At 37.2% G+C, this 20082-nt stretch overlaps 1 protein-coding gene across 1 annotated transcript in view; it reads right to left on the minus strand.

The window, feature by feature from the left end:
- The window catches only part of CCDC146 (coiled-coil domain containing 146), a 166458-nt gene that overhangs the window by 22996 nt on the left and 123380 nt on the right, over window positions 1-20082 (minus strand). The window contains 5 exon segments of the mRNA XM_031940214.1: window positions 493-717; window positions 919-956; window positions 4199-4312; window positions 18999-19169; window positions 19843-19938. Coding sequence (XP_031796074.1) covers window positions 493-717; window positions 919-956; window positions 4199-4312; window positions 18999-19169; window positions 19843-19938 — 644 coding nt within the window.

A 20082-nucleotide genomic window follows, 5' to 3' on the forward strand; every position in this document is an offset into this window, starting at 1 on the left:
TTCTTCCAGAGAACAGGCGATGGGAGAATCTCTCAATAATTTTCACAGAAAGTCCACAAATTGCCACAAAAGTGGTGCAGAATCAAGGTGATGCTCAACAGTTTATAGAATCAATGGCAAACACTGTCACTTGGCTCTTTTTGTATCCCCAGTGCTTAGCACCTTGCCTGGTACATGCTAGGCATTTAATAAATATTTAATGGATTGAATTAACATTAGAGGAATTCTTAGTTAAAAGCCCTGGAAAATAGTATTTGCTTCCCAACTGAAATATTCTCAAACACACATCTATGTCCCTCCCCACCTACCTGTCTTCACCTCAAAATAGCATTTAAACAAGGTAGCCTACTCTTTTTTATATTCAATCAGCCTAGCACCAAAAATACCAAATGACACTGAAATTAAAAATGTGTCAGTGCCCCAAGTTAACTTCAGATAGAAAAACTGAAAGTCCCATAGTACTTTGTTCTCATAACTGTGGTTCTGTTTTACCTCTCATTTCGGCTCTGAACAGCTTTCTCATATTTTTTCCGGAGCTGTACCATCTCTTCCTCAATGGATGTGACCACATTGGCAAGTCTGTCAATATTGTTTAATTGTTCTTCTCTTTTCTCTCTCCTTTCTTGAAGTATCTTTATAACTTTGCACACATCATTTTCCAAGCTCTCTTTGATTGTAAGGTTGTTGCACCGTTTCAGCAGAGAATTTTGTAATTTTCTTTAAAAATAATTAACAATGGGACAAAGAATAAACAAATTTTCATTTTGCTAACTGATAATTTTCCTGAAGTAAGTAGGCTGATTATATATTGTCATCAGGGGAAATCATTTTACTATCATAAAGGTTTAGTAAGGAAATTTTACAGAAAAGTGAAGAGTTGCACCTTGCGAAATTTTGCAAAAATTTGAACAACCTCACGTCATTCTCACAGTCTTTAAAATGATGTCACTGTTATGCTAATTTTATGGTGAAAGTGAAAAGTGTTCAGGTTCTTTAGGTATAGATGTCCTACTCACAATTCTCTGAATATAGTTGCATGCGGTACGTGTGGGTGTTTGTGTAAGGGGGGAGGGAGCAAAGGAGGGGGGACAGGGAGGGACAAGAAAGAAAAGGAGGGGGAGGGAGAGGGAGGGAAAAAAAGGAAAGGGAGGGAGATGGGGAGTATATTCTAATAATATATTAGAATATATTCACTAATATATTCTAACAATCCTATAAAGCAGAGGTATATAAAAGGATATTTTTTTTCCCTCCCCATAATAAAATATACATCTCTAAAACCAAAAGACAGCATCATAGGCAATGGAGAAATGAAAAAGTATTGGGAATTAATACACAACAATGTCCCCCTTTCCAGCTTTTAAAAATATGTCCTGATCTAATAATAACAAAATTTCAGGGAAAGAGACCAAACCAAATTTAAAATTGGTTAAGGAAACAAAGGAAACAGCAAAAAAAAAAAGAGTGGGGTATTTCTAATTTAGAAAATTTTTAAACAATCCATAAAACAGACATATAAAGAATACAAATAAAAATAACTCAAAACAAAACAGCATCTAATGTAGTGAAAAAAATTAGGAAAAATAAATAAGTCCCCTTCATTCAAATTAACACAATCATGAAATTCTGATCAAATTCAAAAATACCAAGAAAGAAAAGAAATAATTGTAAAAAAAAACAATATACATTTCAATAAATATTCAACTGCTCTAGTGGTTGACATACACTTATAAAAAACATGACAATTATAGCTCAATGATTACATTTACAAAATTAAAATGTAGGACAACAAGACTCAATTTATGTGTAGAGAAAATCTATTAACAAAAGAAATGAAATAGATGATTATTTCATTTCAAATCTCTTACTATCATAATATTTATGGTCAAATTCAGAAAATAAAGGCAAAAGTTCAATTTGAACAATATATTCACGCTAAAATATGACTGTTATCATAATTTACCTGTCTGAGTGGTGAAGCTGTATTCATATAGATGTTCCTATTTCTAATTTGCCATTTGAGCTTGTTTGTGTATACATAGAACTCTACTATTGAGTAGCAAATATGAAAAAGATAGAAGAAAGTAAATTTTTTCTTCATTTCCATTCATAATACTTTATAGTCACTTAATTCTAATTAACAGAAGTTATAGTGTATTTGCTTTGCTGCAACACTCCTCCATAATCTACTCTCTCTTCAAAACCATCTTCATCTGATCCATTTAGCTTTTCATCTTCTATTTCCATCTCTCTTTTCCATTGCTGCAAATTTCACAATTCTGTCCTTCACTTCAGATCAGGCTCATATGCTTCTTAGGAAAACCTCCATTTGTCTTAAAATACATTATTTTCTGGACATCTTTCTGAAATCTCTCTCCCCATCTCTCTCATCTCCCCTCTCTCTTCCATATACTCTCCGTCCATTTCTACTCTCTCCCCATCCTCTCTCTACTGCTCATCTCCCGCCATTACTCTCCCCATCTTCTACCATCTCATCCCCCATCTCTCATCTCTACCCAATCTAATCTATCCCCATATATCTATATCATCTATCAATCTCCCCAACATCTCACTTAATATCCCCATCTACATCTAATATACCACATCTACATACATATCCCCCCATCTCTGCTCATCCATCTATCTCTCTCTCTGCCCCAAGTCTCATTATCCCCATCATATATCTACCCCATACTCTCTCTCTCCCCCATCTCATACTATCTCACTCGTCTCAAAATAATATCTTCTCCCACATCTCTCATCTACCCCATATCTATTCTCTCCTCAGTCTATACCCATATCTCTACTCCATCTCTTCTTTGCCGCCATTACTTCTCCCATCTACTCTCTACCTGTCTCATACTCCATCTTTCTTAAAATTCTCCCCCCATCTCTTCTCTCCCATTGCTCTCTTACTCTCCATACTCTCTGATGTACACCATCTTCTCTCCCATCTCTCTTCATCTCTCTCTATCTTGCCCCAAAATCTCTCTCCCCCATCTCTAATCCCCATCTCTCTCTGCTCTCTCCCATCTCTCTCTCCCCCCATCTCTCTCTCTCCTCCCCCCATCTCTCTCTCTCCTCCCCCCATCTCTCTCTCTCCTCCCCCCATCTCTCTCTCTCCTCCCCCCATCTCTCTCTCTCCTCCCCCCATCTCTCTCTCTCCTCCCCCCATCTCTCTCTCTCCTCCCCCCATCTCTCTCTCTCCTCCCCCCATCTCTCTCTCTCCTCCCCCCATCTCTCTCTCTCCTCCCCCCATCTCTCTCTCTCCTCCCCCCATCTCTCTCTCTCCTCCCCCCATCTCTCTCTCTCCTCCCCCCATCTCTCTCTCTCCTCCCCCCATCTCTCTCTCTCCTCCCCCCATCTCTCTCTCTCCTCCCCCCATCTCTCTCTCTCCTCCCCCCATCTCTCTCTCTCCTCCCCCCATCTCTCTCTCTCCTCCCCCCATCTCTCTCTCTCCTCCCCCCATCTCTCTCTCTCCTCCCCCCATCTCTCTCTCTCCTCCCCCCATCTCTCTCTCTCCTCCCCCCATCTCTCTCTCTCCTCCCCCCATCTCTCTCTCCCCCATCTCTCTCTCCCATCTCTCTCTCTCCTCCCCCCATCTCTCTCTCTCCTCCCCCCATCTCTCTCTCTCCTCCCCCCATCTCTCTCTCTCCTCCCCCCATCTCTCTCTCTCCTCCCCCCATCTCTCTCTCTCCTCCCCCCATCTCTCTCTCTCCTCCCCCCATCTCTCTCTCTCCTCCCCCCATCTCTCTCTCTCCTCCCCCCATCTCTCTCTCTCCTCCCCCCATCTCTCTCTCTCCTCCCCCCATCTCTCTCTCTCCTCCCCCCATCTCTCTCTCTCCTCCCCCCATCTCTCTCTCTCCTCCCCCCATCTCTCTCTCTCCTCCCCCCATCTCTCTCTCTCCTCCCCCCATCTCTCTCTCTCCTCCCCCCATCTCTCTCTCTCCTCCCCCCATCTCTCTCTCTCCTCCCCCCATCTCTCTCTCTCCTCCCCCCATCTCTCTCTCTCCTCCCCCCATCTCTCTCTCTCCTCCCCCCATCTCTCTCTCTCCTCCCCCCATCTCTCTCTCTCCTCCCCCCATCTCTCTCTCTCCTCCCCCCATCTCTCTCTCTCCTCCCCCCATCTCTCTCTCTCCTCCCCCCATCTCTCTCTCTCCTCCCCCCATCTCTCCCCCTCTCTCACACACACACATACATTTAAGTTCATGAGATTCTTTTACCTTCGATGAAGTTCACGTTTTTTCTTCTTATATATCCTGAGTTCAACATCCTTGGATTTGATTTCTTTAATGATGCTGGTAATTTTTTGCTGAAATATAAAGATGGGTATATTAATAAATGTCTACAAATTATAAAATTTTCAAATTAAAAAAATAAGCAAGATGGAATTATATTTTTGGTCATTGAAGTAGTTGAGAGTTGACCCCAGTATAGAAGCAGTGATTCATTCATAGTTATAGTAAATTCCTAGTGGTAACAAAAGAAAATATAATTGGAGAATTACAGCAATTTGGGGTTGAAAGGCATTTTTGAGATCATCTAGTCTAACCACAATAGTGGATATTATTTTTACCTAGAAAGAAAGACAAGGTGTCTGCCACCATTGAAGTCATTGAGTTGTATATCTGTATATTGCAAACCTAGGGAGTATCTCCAGCATTATATACTTCCACTCTCCCAGTTTGATAATTTCTGATAAGAATTCACTATTTAATCTCAAGTAATGTACCTTACAAATTTTGTGCATAAAACTCCCCTTATTTATTTTTTTTTATTATTATAGCTTTTTATTGACAAAACATATGATTGGGTAATTTTTCAACATTGACCCTTGCAAAAAAGCTCTTCCAACTTTTCCCCTCCTTCCCTGCACCCCCTCCTCTAAATGGCAGGTAGTCCCATATATATTAAATACAATATACGTATATATACTTTTACAGTTATGTTGTTGCATAAGAATGTATAGTGTATAGTCTATAGTGAATAGTGAAAGTTCTAATCTAAGAGAGAGAACTTTCTTCTTTCTATAGTGTATAGTGGTATCTCAGAGTTGTCTTACTTTGCATTTCTCTTTTAGTAGTAATTTGGAGCACCTTTTCATATGACTACAAATAGTTTCTTCAACTGAAAATTGTCTGTTCATATCCTTTGACCATTTGTCATTTGGAGAATGGCTTGAATTCTTATAAATTTGAGTCAATTCTCTATATATTTTAGAAATGAGGTCTTTATCAGAATTTTTGAATGTAAAAATATTTTCCCAGTTTATTGCTTCCCTTTTAATCTTGTCTGCATTAGTTTTGTTTGTACAAAAACTTTTAAACTTAAAATAATCAAAATTATCTATCTGCTGTTCAATTATGAGTTCCAGCTCTTCTTTGGACACAGATTCCTTCCTTTCCCACACATCTAAGAGGTAAACTATCCTATGCTCTTCTAATTTACTTAAAATATCATTATGTCTAAATCACAAACCCATTTAGATTTTTATCTTGGTATGTGGTGTTAGGTGGGGATCAGGATCTAATCTCTTTCATACTAGTTTCCAATTTTCCCACCAGTTTTTGTTAAATAATGAATTCTTATCCCAAAAGTTGGGGTCTTAGGTTTGTCAAACACTAGATTGCTATAATTATTGACTATTTTGTTTTGTGAACCTAACCTATTCCATTGATCAATTAGTCTATTTCTTAGCCGATACCAAATGGTTTTGGTGACCGCTGCTTTATAATATAGTTTTAGATCTGGTACAGCTAGGCCACTTAATTTGATTTTTTTTTTTTTATTAATTTCCTTGAAATTCTTGATCTTTTGTTCTTCTAGATGAATTTTATTTTAGGTCATTAAAATAGTTTCTTGGGAGTCTGATTGGTATAGCACTAAATAAATAGATTAGTATAGGTAGTATTGTCATCTTTATTATATTTGCTCAACCTATCCAAGACCACTTAATATTTTTCCAATTGTTTAGATCTCACTTTATTTATGTAACTTTCCTTAATTTATGCTTGTATTGTTACTTGTATATGATTTATAGTAAGGACCCTCCATTAAAGTTCTACTTTGATGCCCCATTGAATTATGGAGATGACCCAAGCTTCTTAGCTATGTTAGTGCATTGCAACTCATACCAAGGAAAAAAGGCCCCAGGTTCAGACTTGATGACAGTCTATATGTCTGTTATTTAAGAATGGCCATAATATGGTGAATTTTTTGGCTACAAAACCTTTGTATTGATGAAGGTTAGGACAAATTCTACTTTGTAATTTGTCAAATGAGGTAGTTATTTTCTTGTTGTTGGGGAGATGTATTTGGAGAGAGAGGTTTCATGGAGTATGTGGACTAAATGATTTTTAAAGTCTTCCAAACCTGGAGATTTTATAGAATAGAAAAAAGGAAGAAAGTAGCATTAAGAAATTTAGTAAAATATCAACAATTAGTGGGCCAAATAGAATAAAATGAGGAATTCCTGATTTTCAATTTATTTTCTGACCAGTAGATTACTCTGGTACCAAATGTCACTGAATTCAGTAAAGAAAAAAGTATAGCAGGTATTTTATCTTGGGAATTGATGGTACTTATTTTAATTTCCTTAACACAATCATAGGCATTTTTACATGGGCACTTATATGTGAGAAAGGTCCCTCTAATTTGATTTTCACAAACTTTTTTTTAAAAGTCATCTGTTTTATTTATATTCTTATTATATATGCTATAGTTAGTGTTTAGTAGCAGACTGAATATGTCTAACATCAGAAAATCTTAAATTTTAAATTAGGAATTTTCTCCCTTCCTGATTTACTTGATAAATATTCATATCTCAAGAGGAAGAATTTTCCTCCTGTTTGGTTTATATTCCTTCACAAAGTACTTGAAATATCCAATATTGGTAGATGATGATCACTGACTTGTCATATAGCCTAATACAGCCCACCTTCTCTAAGTCTTCCTCCTATGCTTGATCATAGATGGAGTGGGGTATATGACCCTGTGTTCTCAAGTACCTGATAAGATCTTGTTCTGATATTCAGGAGCACACTAGGCCCCCTTCTATCCTTCACTGTCTTTTGAATTCTATCCAAGTTCATGTTCATTGTTTTTATCCATATCTTCCACTACTGCCTCCTTTTCCTTTTCCTTCAACATCCCAACATCAGAATCTTTTCCACTGAGTCTTGTCTTCAAATAATATGGTCAAAGTATTTCAGCTTTTGCTTCAGCATTTGACCTTGTGGTGTGTAGCCTGATTGAAATTTCTTTAAATGTTGATTGATTTGACCTTGGAAATGAGGAGACTTGAGAGTCTCTTCAGCACCACAATTCAGAAGCATTAATTCTACAGTACTCAGCTTTCCTTATAATCCAACCTCCCTGTCTATATTTCTGCTGTAAAAATAGTAGTTTTGACTACATAGGTCTTTGTCAGAAAGGTGATATCTCTGCTTTTTAGTGTGCATCCACAGCTTTCCTTCTAAGAAGTAAGCATCTTTTAATTTTATGATTGTAGTTGTCATTCAGAGTTATATTTGAGTCCAAAATTACAAATCTGACGCTGCTTTAATTCAAAGAACAATTAATTCCAATACTATATAAACTATTTGAAAAAATAGGGAAAGAGTCCTACCAAATTCCTTTTATGACACAGATATGGTGCTGATAGCTAAACCAGATAGGCTTAAAAGAGAGAAAATTATAGGCCAATTTCCCTGATGAATATTGATGCAAAAATCTTAAATAAAATATTAGCAATGAGATTATAGAAAGTCTTCCCCAGGATAATTTACTATAACCAAGTTGGATTTATACCAAGAGTGCAGAACTGGTCCAGTATTAGAAAAACTATTATTAATTATCAATTACATCAATAACCAAACTAACAAAAAATTATGATTCTCAATAGATGCAGAAAAAGCATTTGATAAAATCCAAAACCCATTATTATTAACACTATTAAAAACACTAGAAAAAACACTAGAGAGTATAGGAATAAAGGGTCTTTTCTATAATGGGCTGAAACTGAGTTGATGCCCTGAGGTCTGAGCACTTAAGGCCAATTATCAATTGGACAATACTCTATTAGCATATTCTTGGAAAAAGAATGGCCCTGCCCATTATTCTGTGCAGGCTTGATTTGTTGGCATATAGAGACAAGGGGTGGAGGATTTAGAGGGTGGAGTAGGAAGAGGGAGGTGGCTGTGGGCTGGAGAACTATTCCCAATGAGATCAGGAATGAAACTAAGCTGACTACTACCACTATTACTATTCAATATTGTATTAGAAATGCTAGTCTTGGCAATAAGAGAAGAAAAAGAAATTAAAGGAATTAGAGTAGGTAATAAGGAAACCAAATTGTCACTCTTTGCAGATGATAAGATGGTATATTTAGAGAATCCACTAAAAAACTACTAGAAACAATTCACAACTTTAGCAAAGTTGCAGGATACAAAATAAATCACATAAATAATCAGCATTTTTATATATATTACTAACAAAATCCAGCAGTAAGAGATACAAAAAGAAATTCCATTTAAAATAACTGTCAATAGTATAAAATATTTGGGAGCCTTTCTACCAAGAGAAAGTCGGGAACTATATGAACACAACTACAAAATACTTTCCACACAAATAAAGTCAGATCTAACCAGTTGCAAAAATATCAAATACTCTTGGATAGGTCAAGAGAATATAATAAAAATGACAATACTACCAAAATTAATATACTTATTTAGTGCCATGCCAATCAAACTCCCAAGAAATTATTTTACAGATCTAGAAAAATAACAAAGTTCATCTGGAAGTACAAAAAGTCAAGAATTTCAAGGGAATTAATGAAAAAAAAAATTCTAATGAAAGTGGCCTACCTGTGCCAAACCTAAAACTATATTATAAAACAGCGGTCATCAAAACCATTTCATACTGGCTAAGAAATAGAGAAGTTGATCAGTGGAATAGAGTAGGATCACAGGACAAAATAGTCAATAATTATAGCAATCTAGTGTTTGACAAACCTAAAGACCCCAGCTTTTGGGATAAGAATTCACTAACAAAAACTGGTGGGAAAATTGGAAACTAGTATGGAAGAGATTAGGGCTCGACCCCCACCTAATACCACATACCAAGGTAAGATCTAAATGGGTTTGTGATTTAGACATAATGATATTATAAGCAAATTAGAAGAGCATAGGATAGTTTACCTCTTAAATGTGTGGAGAAGGAAGGAATCTGTGTCCAAAGAAGATCTGAAACTCATAAATGAACACTAGATAGATAATTTTGATTATTTTAAGTTAAAAAGTTTTTGTACAAACAAAACTAATGCAGACAAGATTAAAAGGGAAGCAATAACCTGGGAAAATATTTTTACATTCAAAGGTTCTGATAAAGACCTCATTTCTAAAATATATAGAGAATTGACTCAAATTTATAAGAATTCAAGTCATTCTCCAAATGACAAATGGTCAAAGCATATGAACAGACAATTTTCAGTTGAAAAAATTGAAACTATTTGTAGTCATATGCAAAGGTGCTCCAAATCACTGCTCTGATCAGTATGATCAGAGAAATGCAAATTAAGACAACTCTGAGATACCAGTACACACCTCTCAGATTGGCTAAGATGACAGGAAAAAAAGATGAATGTTGGAGGGGATGTAGGACACTGGTGCATTGTTGGTGGAAGTTGTGAATGGATCCAGCCATTCTGGAGAGCAATCTGGAATTATACTCAAAAAGTTATCAACTGTGCATACACTTTGATCCAGCAGTGTTTCTACTGAATTAGGATGATTTCAGAGAGGCTTGGACAAATTTACATGAACTGATGCTCAATGAAATGAATAGAACCAGAAGCTCATTGTACACGCCAACAAGAAGATTATACAATGATCAATTCTGATGGACGTAGCTCTTTTCAATAGCGAGATGATTCAGGCCAGTTTTAATAATCTTATGATGGAGAGCCATCTACACCTAGAAAGAGGACTGTGGGAATTGAGTGTGGATCACAACATAGCATTTTCATTCTTTTTTGTTGTTATTCACTTGCATTTTGTTTTCTTACTCATTACTCATTTTTTGATCTAATTTTTCTTGTGCAGCAAGAGAACTGTATAAACATGTTTATATATATATATATGACCTACAACCAGACAATTCTGTGCACAGGCCTAGGGTAAGAAGACTATCCAATTGCCTTTGGTGGTTGGGGCGTCTGTGCAGGTCTGATGTTTAACATATATTTGATTGCTTGCCATGTAAAGGTGGAAGTAGGAGGAGAAAATCTGAAATACAAGGCTATGCTAGGGTCAATGTTGTCAAATTATCTGTGCATATGTTTTGAAAATAAAAAAGCTTTAAAAATTAAAAAAAAAAATTCTTCTCCCTCTATTTGACAAGAAGTAATGGGACCAGTGGCCAAGATCTTAATATTTTTAATGTTAGGCTTCAAGCCAGATTTTATACTCTCTTCTTTCACTCTCATCAAGAAAAAAAGTGTGAATATAATTCTAGGGACAAATCTAATCTTTTGTTTGGGGACCAGTTTAGCCAAGAACAGAAGTTTATTACTAGGAGGTTTTCTATTAGATGAATTCTTTGGTCATTTTAATCTCATGAAATCTTTGGAAAAAATCTTTTTTTTTTTTTTTTTTTTTTTTAAAGTAAAATACCAGAGTTAAACAAAATGGGGAAAAAGTCAAAGATTCTCTATAACATATAGACTTCCTTGTCTTTGCTGCTTCTGAATTTAGAAATGGAAACACAATAGTGTATATGTCTCTCTCACATACACTAGTTAAATAGAAGGTAGTTTGGCAGGGAGGGCACCTTGATACCCTTTAAGATATCAGGAAATGCTCAGAAATTGATGCTTGAGTGTGAGAAATGGAGTTTTCCAATCTTAACAGTTTTGTTTCCATAGATATGCTTAAGAAAGGGTAAATACCCCAGAGAATGTGCTAGGGTTGCAGCTAAGGAAGGAGAGAAGTTTGCCTCTTGGACAAGGAAGGATTGGGAAAGTAGAGGCGTAACCAACACTATGAACTCGGAGAACAAAAGGAAGTGCTGCCCTGGTCATATTTTGCTTAGAACTGGGAATACTATTATCTTATAGGGGAGAATTGTGATCTAGAAGGATCTTGAATGCTGGAAGGATCAGGATGCTGATGGGAGGAATAGAAATGACTAACATGAAAAGTATTGATCAGGCGTCTGTAAGGTCTGTTACTATTCCACAGAATTTTTAGACCCATTCTTGCAGAACGTAAAATGTTTTTTTTTTTTTTTTTTTTCTTTACAGACTGGGGGCTCTGCCTAGGATCTGGACATCCTGAGTGTGAGGTGGCTGCTGCTGAAGGAGGAAAAGATGAGTCCTGTCCCATTGATTTCAGCTGAATCGTGGATCAGCTATGGGAATCCCTGCTCATGGAGAGTTTGAGATTCTAGGACCATGCTGGTGAGTAAGACCACTCATGAATCCAGAAAATGAGGAAGAGAAAAAGAAAGTAAGTACTGCTACAACCAGACAACTCTGTGCACAGGCCTAGGGCAAGAAGACTATCCAATTGCCTTTGGTGGTTGGGGCGTCTGTGCGGGTCTGATGTCTCAGACAAATAAGATGGGGGGAAAGAGAAATTTAAGGCACCAGGGAAATAGAGGGAAGCAAGGACATTCCTACAAATAGTCCCTTTAGGGAGGATGTCAGGAAGTCATTTGGAATCTAGGGTTGAGTAAATATTAGGGTGGTCTGGGACCAGGGGAAGGTGGAATATATCCACACAGGAGTGCAGAAAGGGTCTGCACAGGGAAACTTGTTAGATATTAAATAGGATATTTATAAGAAACTCTAGGGGAGAAAGAGTAGGATGGGGAATTTAAAAAGTGAAGCCCCAGAAGAAAAGAGAGATTTCCTCCAAAAGGAGGTGAAAATAAGTATGCTGAAATGTCAGGAAGGAACAACAGAACACTAGACAGAAAGAAAAGGAATTTAAAGGCAGTTGTGTGTGTGTGTGTGTGTGTGTGTATGTGGGGGTGTTATCTTTGTTTCTTTCTCAGTAAGCTGAATTAAAAATAAAAAAAAATCTGACCCCATATTTGATTAGGTCCATTTGATAAGGTTGGAATTACTTTCAATTATGCATGCTGTCTGGACATGGGACTTTTTTTTTTTTTTTTTAAACTTTGTGTGCATTAATCTTTGATATTGAAGTAATTCTATTAGAAATTGGAATCTGTGTTCAACTTGATTTTGAGCCAAGGGCTGAGTTTTGGAAAAACTGTATATTGTGCAATTTGTGAAGTTATATGTAACCACGCTGAATGAGGTGCTGTGGGAAGATTGTGTGAAGTCTCATCCAAAGTTGTTTAGCTATTCTGAATTCTGGTGTCTATTTTGCTTTCTTCTTTGCTTGGAAGGTAGAGCTTACTGCATTTTGGTAGTGAAGATTGAGATACTGTTGAGGTCTAGATTTGGGGTACCTAAATGAAGTTAGGGTTTAGTTGAGGTCTAGTGGCAGGTTTGGGGCACAGAGAGTCAAACAGAGTCCTCCCCTGCAACCCCCTTGGATTAGGCGCAAGGATACGGAGGTAAATGAGACCTAGTAGCGGTGGGAGTCCCCAATAAAGGCATTTATTGGCCCAAGAGCTAGACTGATAAAAGAGGTTTATTATTGGGTTTGGAAGTAAGGAGATAGGTGAAGGTAGAGATAAGGAGGGCACCAGACAGAGGGTTTAGTGGACAGAGGATCCTCACATGGTGGGCATGTTTGGAATCTCTGCTAAGAGGGGGTCCCAGCGTCTCCCTTTTATAATGGGAGATTTAGCTAGAGGGGCTTTTGGATGTAGCCCCAAAGTTGGCTCAGATCCAAGTGGGGCTAGGACAGGTCCAGATCTTCTATTGGAATTCAAAGGGACCAGGATTTGTGAGTTAAAGGGTAATTACATTCAATAGAAGGGAGTGGGAATCTAGAAAGGAATCTTTCCCACATCAATATGATGATGAAAGCAGGAGGACAATGGGGGAATCAGAATGGGAAGGTGGTCTGCTAAAGGTTTGTGTATGTGGAAGGGAAAGTGAGGAGGTTTAGGTATGAGGGAGTGAGAGGAGGAGTAAGGGGCCCACAGGAATGGGGCCATGGTCATAGGTGACCTGCCCTTCCTTTCCCCCCTGCAGGGTGCTACCAGGGTGGAAGGTCTGACCATTTCAAACATGAAGGAAGAGAAGATAATTCACTTCATGACTTTTGATGGGAAGATTGGTGGGTATAGGAAGTAATTTGTTAGAAAGGTTTTTAATTAGTTTGGCTCAGAACTAAAAGCGTAGGACCAACAAGTTATGGTCACTATGGCTATCCTTGAGGAAGAAGATGGGGGAGGTAAATGGAGTCAGTGGTGAGGTAAATGGGGGTGAGTTGAAAATCTACCCCCCCCCCAAGGTAATACTAGGTAAAGGAAAGGAAATAGTATGTTTAAAACAATGTCATTCCCCTTTAGAGGGTAAGACTCATATAGTCATATATACTTAACTAGATTGTCCAGTAAAATTCCCACTTGTACCCCCACTTCTGCACTTTGTTCAGCCATCTGAGCATGGATGACTCAGTGTAGGTGACTTGAAGGATGCCTTCTGAGTCTGCTCCCTAGCAAAGGAGAGTAGAGATCTTTTTGCTTTTGAATGGGGAAAATCCCTTTATTGTGTGTAAACAACAATTAGGGTAGACTATTCTTCCTCAGTGTTTTATGGAATCCCCCTACCTTATTTGGTCTAGGGCAAATACTGGAAAAGTTTTCCCCTTTCCTAGGGATTGTTCTCATACTATATGTAGATGACTTACTGTTTTCAGGAAATAAAAGAATGGGGGTGGTTACAGGTAATAAGGCTCTATGAGCAGAAAGTGGCTTGAAAGAAAGTATAAAAGTAGTACGCTGAACATCTAGTTAGAATTTAGGTATAAAAATTTAGATTGTTAATGAAGCTATTTGGTTTACTCTCACAATATTGGAGCCTAAAATTGATAATTTCTATGTGTGGGGAAAAGAGGAATGATGGTAGACAAAGAACATAGCCATAGATATATTTCTATCTAAAGATTGAAAAATGGGAGTTGGACAGGCTAGGGAAGCAGATTCAGCTCCTGCTCTGGGGCCACTTCCTTTAATTTGTAAACTCACCAGATTTCATGAAACCATTTTGTGAGTAAATATATCAGTCATAGGAAAAGAGCTTGGTATTAAGAGATAAAATTCCCTTATACAGGTGAAATAGTTTTGAATTCTCTCCATCTTTAAATTTCTGAAAATTCTTGATTAGGATTTTTGATAGTTATATGAAATTGGGGAATGAAAATTGTATACTAGTTATTTACATAATTTCATGGTTTTATTTTAGATCAGTTGGCCTTGGGACATGAGGCCCATAATCTACCATTCCACCCCTCATTGGGTGTGGTGGGGAAAGTGACTGTTCCTTAGTCCTGGCCTAAGCCCTTTTTCTCCTATACTAGTTGGAGGAGGTAGAAAGAACACCAAACACTCATGCATATCAGGCCTGAGATAGTCTAGGTTTTTGTCAATAATTTACAAGCCTTTATTTAGATTTGAAGCCTCTAATGTGGGACTTGGCTATTTGATTGAAAATTTCTTGGATCATAACTAATGTTATTTTTTTGAGCTTGAATCTAGGTATGGATGAGGAGCACTAATTCAGAAAAATCACCATACCAGAAAAATGCCACAGAGCTTCTTAAAAGAAATGTTGCCCACCTATTCCTGAGTCTGGCTATAAGGTGGCATTGTTATGACATGTGTGGTTTTCATTTGTGATTCTGAAGTCAAAAAGAGCTAAGGATAATCATGTTCTTGTTTTTTCTCTCTTAACAATTATTTTTATATTCAGAGCAAATGATCAGCTTGGTCAAATCATCTACAAAGGGATAAGCACTGGATAGCTATATCGACCAGCTTCAGAGATCTGACTCTGAACCACTGGATGATGCTTTAATCGGCTCCTGGTCCATCTTTTAAGCTCAGGACGTCTCCAAATTGAGACCCTGTAGGATGACTCAACTCTATACCCATTTCCAGCAGGAAGTAGTTTCAGAAGATGAAATATCACCCCATACTTCAATTGATTTGGTGGGAACTGGAATGGACCCCAAACAACCTAGTTTCTGAGTAGGTCCCCAATAAGGATTTTATTGTGTGTGAGGATTTATACAGTATTAATGCTCCTCCCCTTCTACAATAATATTTGGGACTTAGGATGTAAGAAATCTGGTTGAAATTTAGGTAAACATTACTGAAAAAAGATACCCTACAAACAATTTAGTTTGATGCCTCTCAAGTCATAGAATGTAGAGGCTTGACTAGTCACAGACAATTCCATCATTATAAGAAGTTTTTGTGCCCTGATGGAGAAAGAGGATTTTATGGAACTGCCTGCCCATCTACTTTGGAATAATGTTTAGTTTAATAAAACTTACAAGGGCTGGACATTTGGAAAATGCAGATCAAAGAGTAAATTGAACATATAGGAATAGAAGTTACAAATATATAGTTCTCCTAAGATTGGAATCATGGTTCTTAAGCCACAAGTGAAAGTCAAGGACTTCAGACAAACTACAGAGATAGAAGAAGGGATGCCTAGGTAAAAGGGGTACAGAATCTAAACAAAAGCAATTGCTATTCCTGTGTTACTGGTTACCCCATTGCCCAGATAGTACCATTCCCTTTGGCTATGAGAAAACATGAGAGTGAATTCAAGTGCACCGTCCTCCTGTCCCAAAATAATGCTTCTGGGGAGAACTGTAGTGTTTTTTGCTCTGCATATTTCTATCTGTGAGGGAATATACCAGAATATACAAGCCTTTCATCTGTGGAAATCACTCAGCTTACTTCTCACAGCAGGATAAAAGTATTCTAAACCTAGAGACTGTATGTACTTCATGTACCTGAGTTAGGAATTTAAATCAGGATAACTGAGATATACTTATCCTTGAGAAACTGCCAAAAAAACGTTGGATGGTATTGTGGAGCCAACACTCTCAGACCTACTTTGTCTGGGAACTAAGCGGGCACCTGTGCAACTGATCCAATTTGGGTGTTCCCTTTACCCTGACATTTGAACAAGATAGTAATATTGAATCAGGAAGAAGTAAATCAAGGGAATACCTGATGAATTCAAGGCTAAAAATCAAGTTAGTTCTGAATTTAGGTCATTCCTATCCTGGTGGATAATTATTGTTGGATAAATTTCATCAGAGAGGTAACAGGCATGTGAATGTTAACTCAAGACATACACTACATTTGCGAATACCCTTGTTAATGCCCAGTCTGCATTCACTACTGCAAGTCTCTCCTAATTCCCAGGCTCTCAGAGAAATCCCCGGTCACTGTCTTTTGTGGCACTTAAACCAATTTTACCAAGCTTAGGTCTTCAGAGATCTCTGGCCATCATTTCATAGGGATGATGGTTTCGATACGCAGGAGAGCTCTAGAGCATGGCCATGTACAAGCACCAGGTCTTTTATTCACATGTTCACATCCTGCCTAGCTAACCTCCTGCTGACTCCCAAATGAACACCAGGTCAAAGAGAGTGACTTCCTTCTCCCCACTGCTTAAATAGGGTCTATGAGGTCACACGTACAGCCAATCGGAGAAGGAGATGCCTCCCGTTAACGATGCTATCTCAATGGCCATGAGGCGGTCTCTGTTTATTCACAGAAATCACTTCTGGGGGTCTCAAGCTTGATTGCTTATTTACTGCCTCTTGAACTGAATGAGATCTGACACTTACTTAGCAGAGCCAAGTGGATGCCACTAGTAGAAAATCATGAAAACAAAATGGCTCTGGACAGGTTGTTAGCAGGAGGAGGAGTAATTTATAGAAAATTAAACCTGTCAAATTGTCATATAAAAATTGACAGTAATGGACAAACTGTAAAAGATATTACTGAAGAGATTAAGAAATTACCCCCCGTTCCAGTGCAAACTTGGACAAGTCCCTTCAACACTTCTTGGTTAAGTTGGTTCAATGGATCTTGCTGGAAACAAATTTAGTATTATATAAATTGGTTTATGGGCCCTCATATCCCTAAGATTGTGTATACCATGCCTTATTCAATTGATTGAGAGTGGTTCAAAGCACTGTCCAGAGTATAGGGAATATTCTTATATCGAGGGGTAATAATGTTAAAATGATAATTGTCAAAGATAATAACTGCATCAATAGTGAAGATGAATGCAGACTGATAAAATTTGACAGCATTATTTGGAAGCAAAATCCTTATTAAAAAGGGAGAAATTGTTAAGAAATGGGGTTTTGCAATCTTAGCTGGTTTACTTCATAGATATCCTCGAGAAAGGGTAAATACCCCAGAAAATGTGCTAGGCTTGCAGTTAAGGAAGGAGAGAAGAAGGTTGCCTGTTGGACAACGAAAGATTGGGAAATTGGAGACATAACCCAACAGCATCAACTCAAAGAACAAAAGGAACTGTTGTTCTATAGTCACATTTTGCTTAGAATTGGGCATACTACTGCCTTATAAGAGAATTGTAACTGAGGATCTTGACTAATAGGGATCCTGATGGGAGCAGTAGGGTTAACTAACATAACAAGTCTTGATTTGGATTCTGTAAGGTGGGTTCCTATTCTATGGAATTGGATACAACTGTTCCTACAAGAATGTAAAATAAAATCTTTCCATTATTCATCAATCATTAGTTCTTAGTAAGATGTTTTATTTCTTACATGAGCCTCTTAAAGGAAGAGAGGATGAAGAAAAGGGAAAATGAGAGAATATTTTTGAAGTTGGGGGCAGTCCAGACAAAAGTAGGATCACAGGAAAGTACATGGTAGATGAGAAATGGAGAGGTCAGTTTGGCCAGATTATTGTTAAAAGAAGAGCAAGGGCAGCTAGGTGGCACAGTGGATAGAGTACCAACCCTGAAGTCAGGAGGATGGGAGTTCAAATCTGGTCTCAGACACTTAACATTACATGGCTGTGTGACTCTGGATAAGTCACTTAACCCCAATTACCTCAGCAAAAAGAAAAAAAGAAAAAGAAAATTCCAGCTTGTCCTTTGGCAAGGATGTCGGAAACAAAAAGAAGAGCTAAGGCTATAAAGATAGCATGGGGCTAGATTGTGCGATTTAAATATTAATTTCACAAAGTTGTTTTCTTTTTGACAAAGTTTTAAGACAAAAGCAGAAAACAAGAAAGGATTTCCTCCCCAAGAATAAGGTTCACATCTTTAAAACAACAGTTCACATTTGTATGCTGCTTTTATTTTTACAAAATACTTTTCTTACACCTCCTCTGCAAGATAAATCATATATATCATCACCCCCATTATACAGATAAAAAGAAACAAAAAACCAAAGTATACACAGTTTGGAGACATGTTTATGGTAACACAGCTAGTTAAATTTCAGAACAGGAATTAAGCGCATCTCTTTAATTCAAGCCTGTTGCTCTCTCCACTAAAACATGTTTCTTTCTAATACGTATTTCCCAAGAGGAAATATGAGGACATCTAGCTATGGTAGCAAGACACTACTATGGTGGCTTGTAAAGGGAGTGGAATTGAGTCTCTCAGTGAGGAAACCAAAGATTTCAGACTGCTGCTTTTCTTGATTCTTTCCTTCATGATTCTTGCCTTGAACTTTTCTGACCAAAGCCTAATTGTATTTACTTTCCCTGTGGCTCTTGCTAATGCAAATTCAGCTCCCTGGAGCCACTGCTTTTTTTGAATATTATTTAATCAAATGTACAATTATGATTTCTTAATGGGATAGTGAAATCTCGTCTTATTAGGAGATACTCTACATTCCATGGGACATGTTTTGTTGGATTTGAACATAAATGGAGTCCCTGTTCACTCTTGAGTATTATTTTAATGAAGATTAGATCACCATTAGACCACCATCTAGTCTGAAGCAAGAAATATTCTATTGATAATGTTCACATGTAGAAACAAAAGGATAGAGAAGTGCTTTTACCTGAGCTTTTATGTAATCTTTGGCTTTCTTTTCTCTCTCCTCTATTTTGATTTGTTGTAGACGGGTAAGATTTCCTAATTGTGCTCTGAAGAATTCCTGCTCCTTAAAAAGCTTGCTTTCTTCTGCAATGTATTGTTCTAATAATCGGGCTTCCACATCTGTTACAACTTTCTGTTTGGAAACACAGTGCAGTAATAATGATTTATCTTTTGGTAGGTGCGATATCTTGGACTATCCAAGTCTGTGACAACTTTGTTAAAAACAAAATAACCTCAACCCTCAAATCCAAATCACTTAATTTTTGAATGTACAACTCATTACATTTGTACAATAGGAAAACATGTTTTATCATATTTTTCTTTTAAGTCAATAAAAAAATTTGAATTTTTAAAACTACTTTGGAAATATTTTTAATAAGTACTGCATTCTATCTGGAGAAACCGAAATATCCATTAGTTGCTTTACAACAAATTATTTTTTTAAAATAAAAAGTATTAAAATAATTTAGTAAATTGTAAATATAATTATAATTTTATTTAAAAACCAGTATTATTTTGTATGTGTCCTTTAAACTGTTTTAAAGTTTTTGAAGCTGTAAAGAACTGTCTTTCATGTCCATATCTATCAAAGATATCAAGGCTATTTTAATTTTTTGGGAGGGAGGGAGAGGAGGAAGGAGAGAGGGGTCAAGGAGAGTAGGGTTCACTTGAGATTTAAAGACATGAGAAAAAAGTCCTCATTTTCTTTCAAAGAGCCCCTTTTGATAGGATTCTATGAGAATTATTTAATGACTTCATATTTGCATCCCTTATGTAGAAGGCAAAAATTGAGAATTAATATTAACCTGCTGGGCCAAATTCCTTTTAGCTAATTCAACCTCTTTTTGGAGGTCTTTCCTCTTTTCCATAATCAACGATTCATCTTTAGGTATGCTATCCATCTGAAAAAAATTAAAGATTTATACAGACAATTAAATACACAAAAGGAAATGATCCAATATCTCATAGGTAATCTCCTGAAATATATTTTTAAATTTTATCACAAGTTCAGATTATATATATATATATATATATATATATATATA

This window comes from Sarcophilus harrisii, chromosome 5 (genome assembly GCF_902635505.1).
Source record: "Sarcophilus harrisii chromosome 5, mSarHar1.11, whole genome shotgun sequence".
In the NCBI taxonomy this organism is placed as follows: Eukaryota; Metazoa; Chordata; class Mammalia; order Dasyuromorphia; family Dasyuridae; genus Sarcophilus; species Sarcophilus harrisii.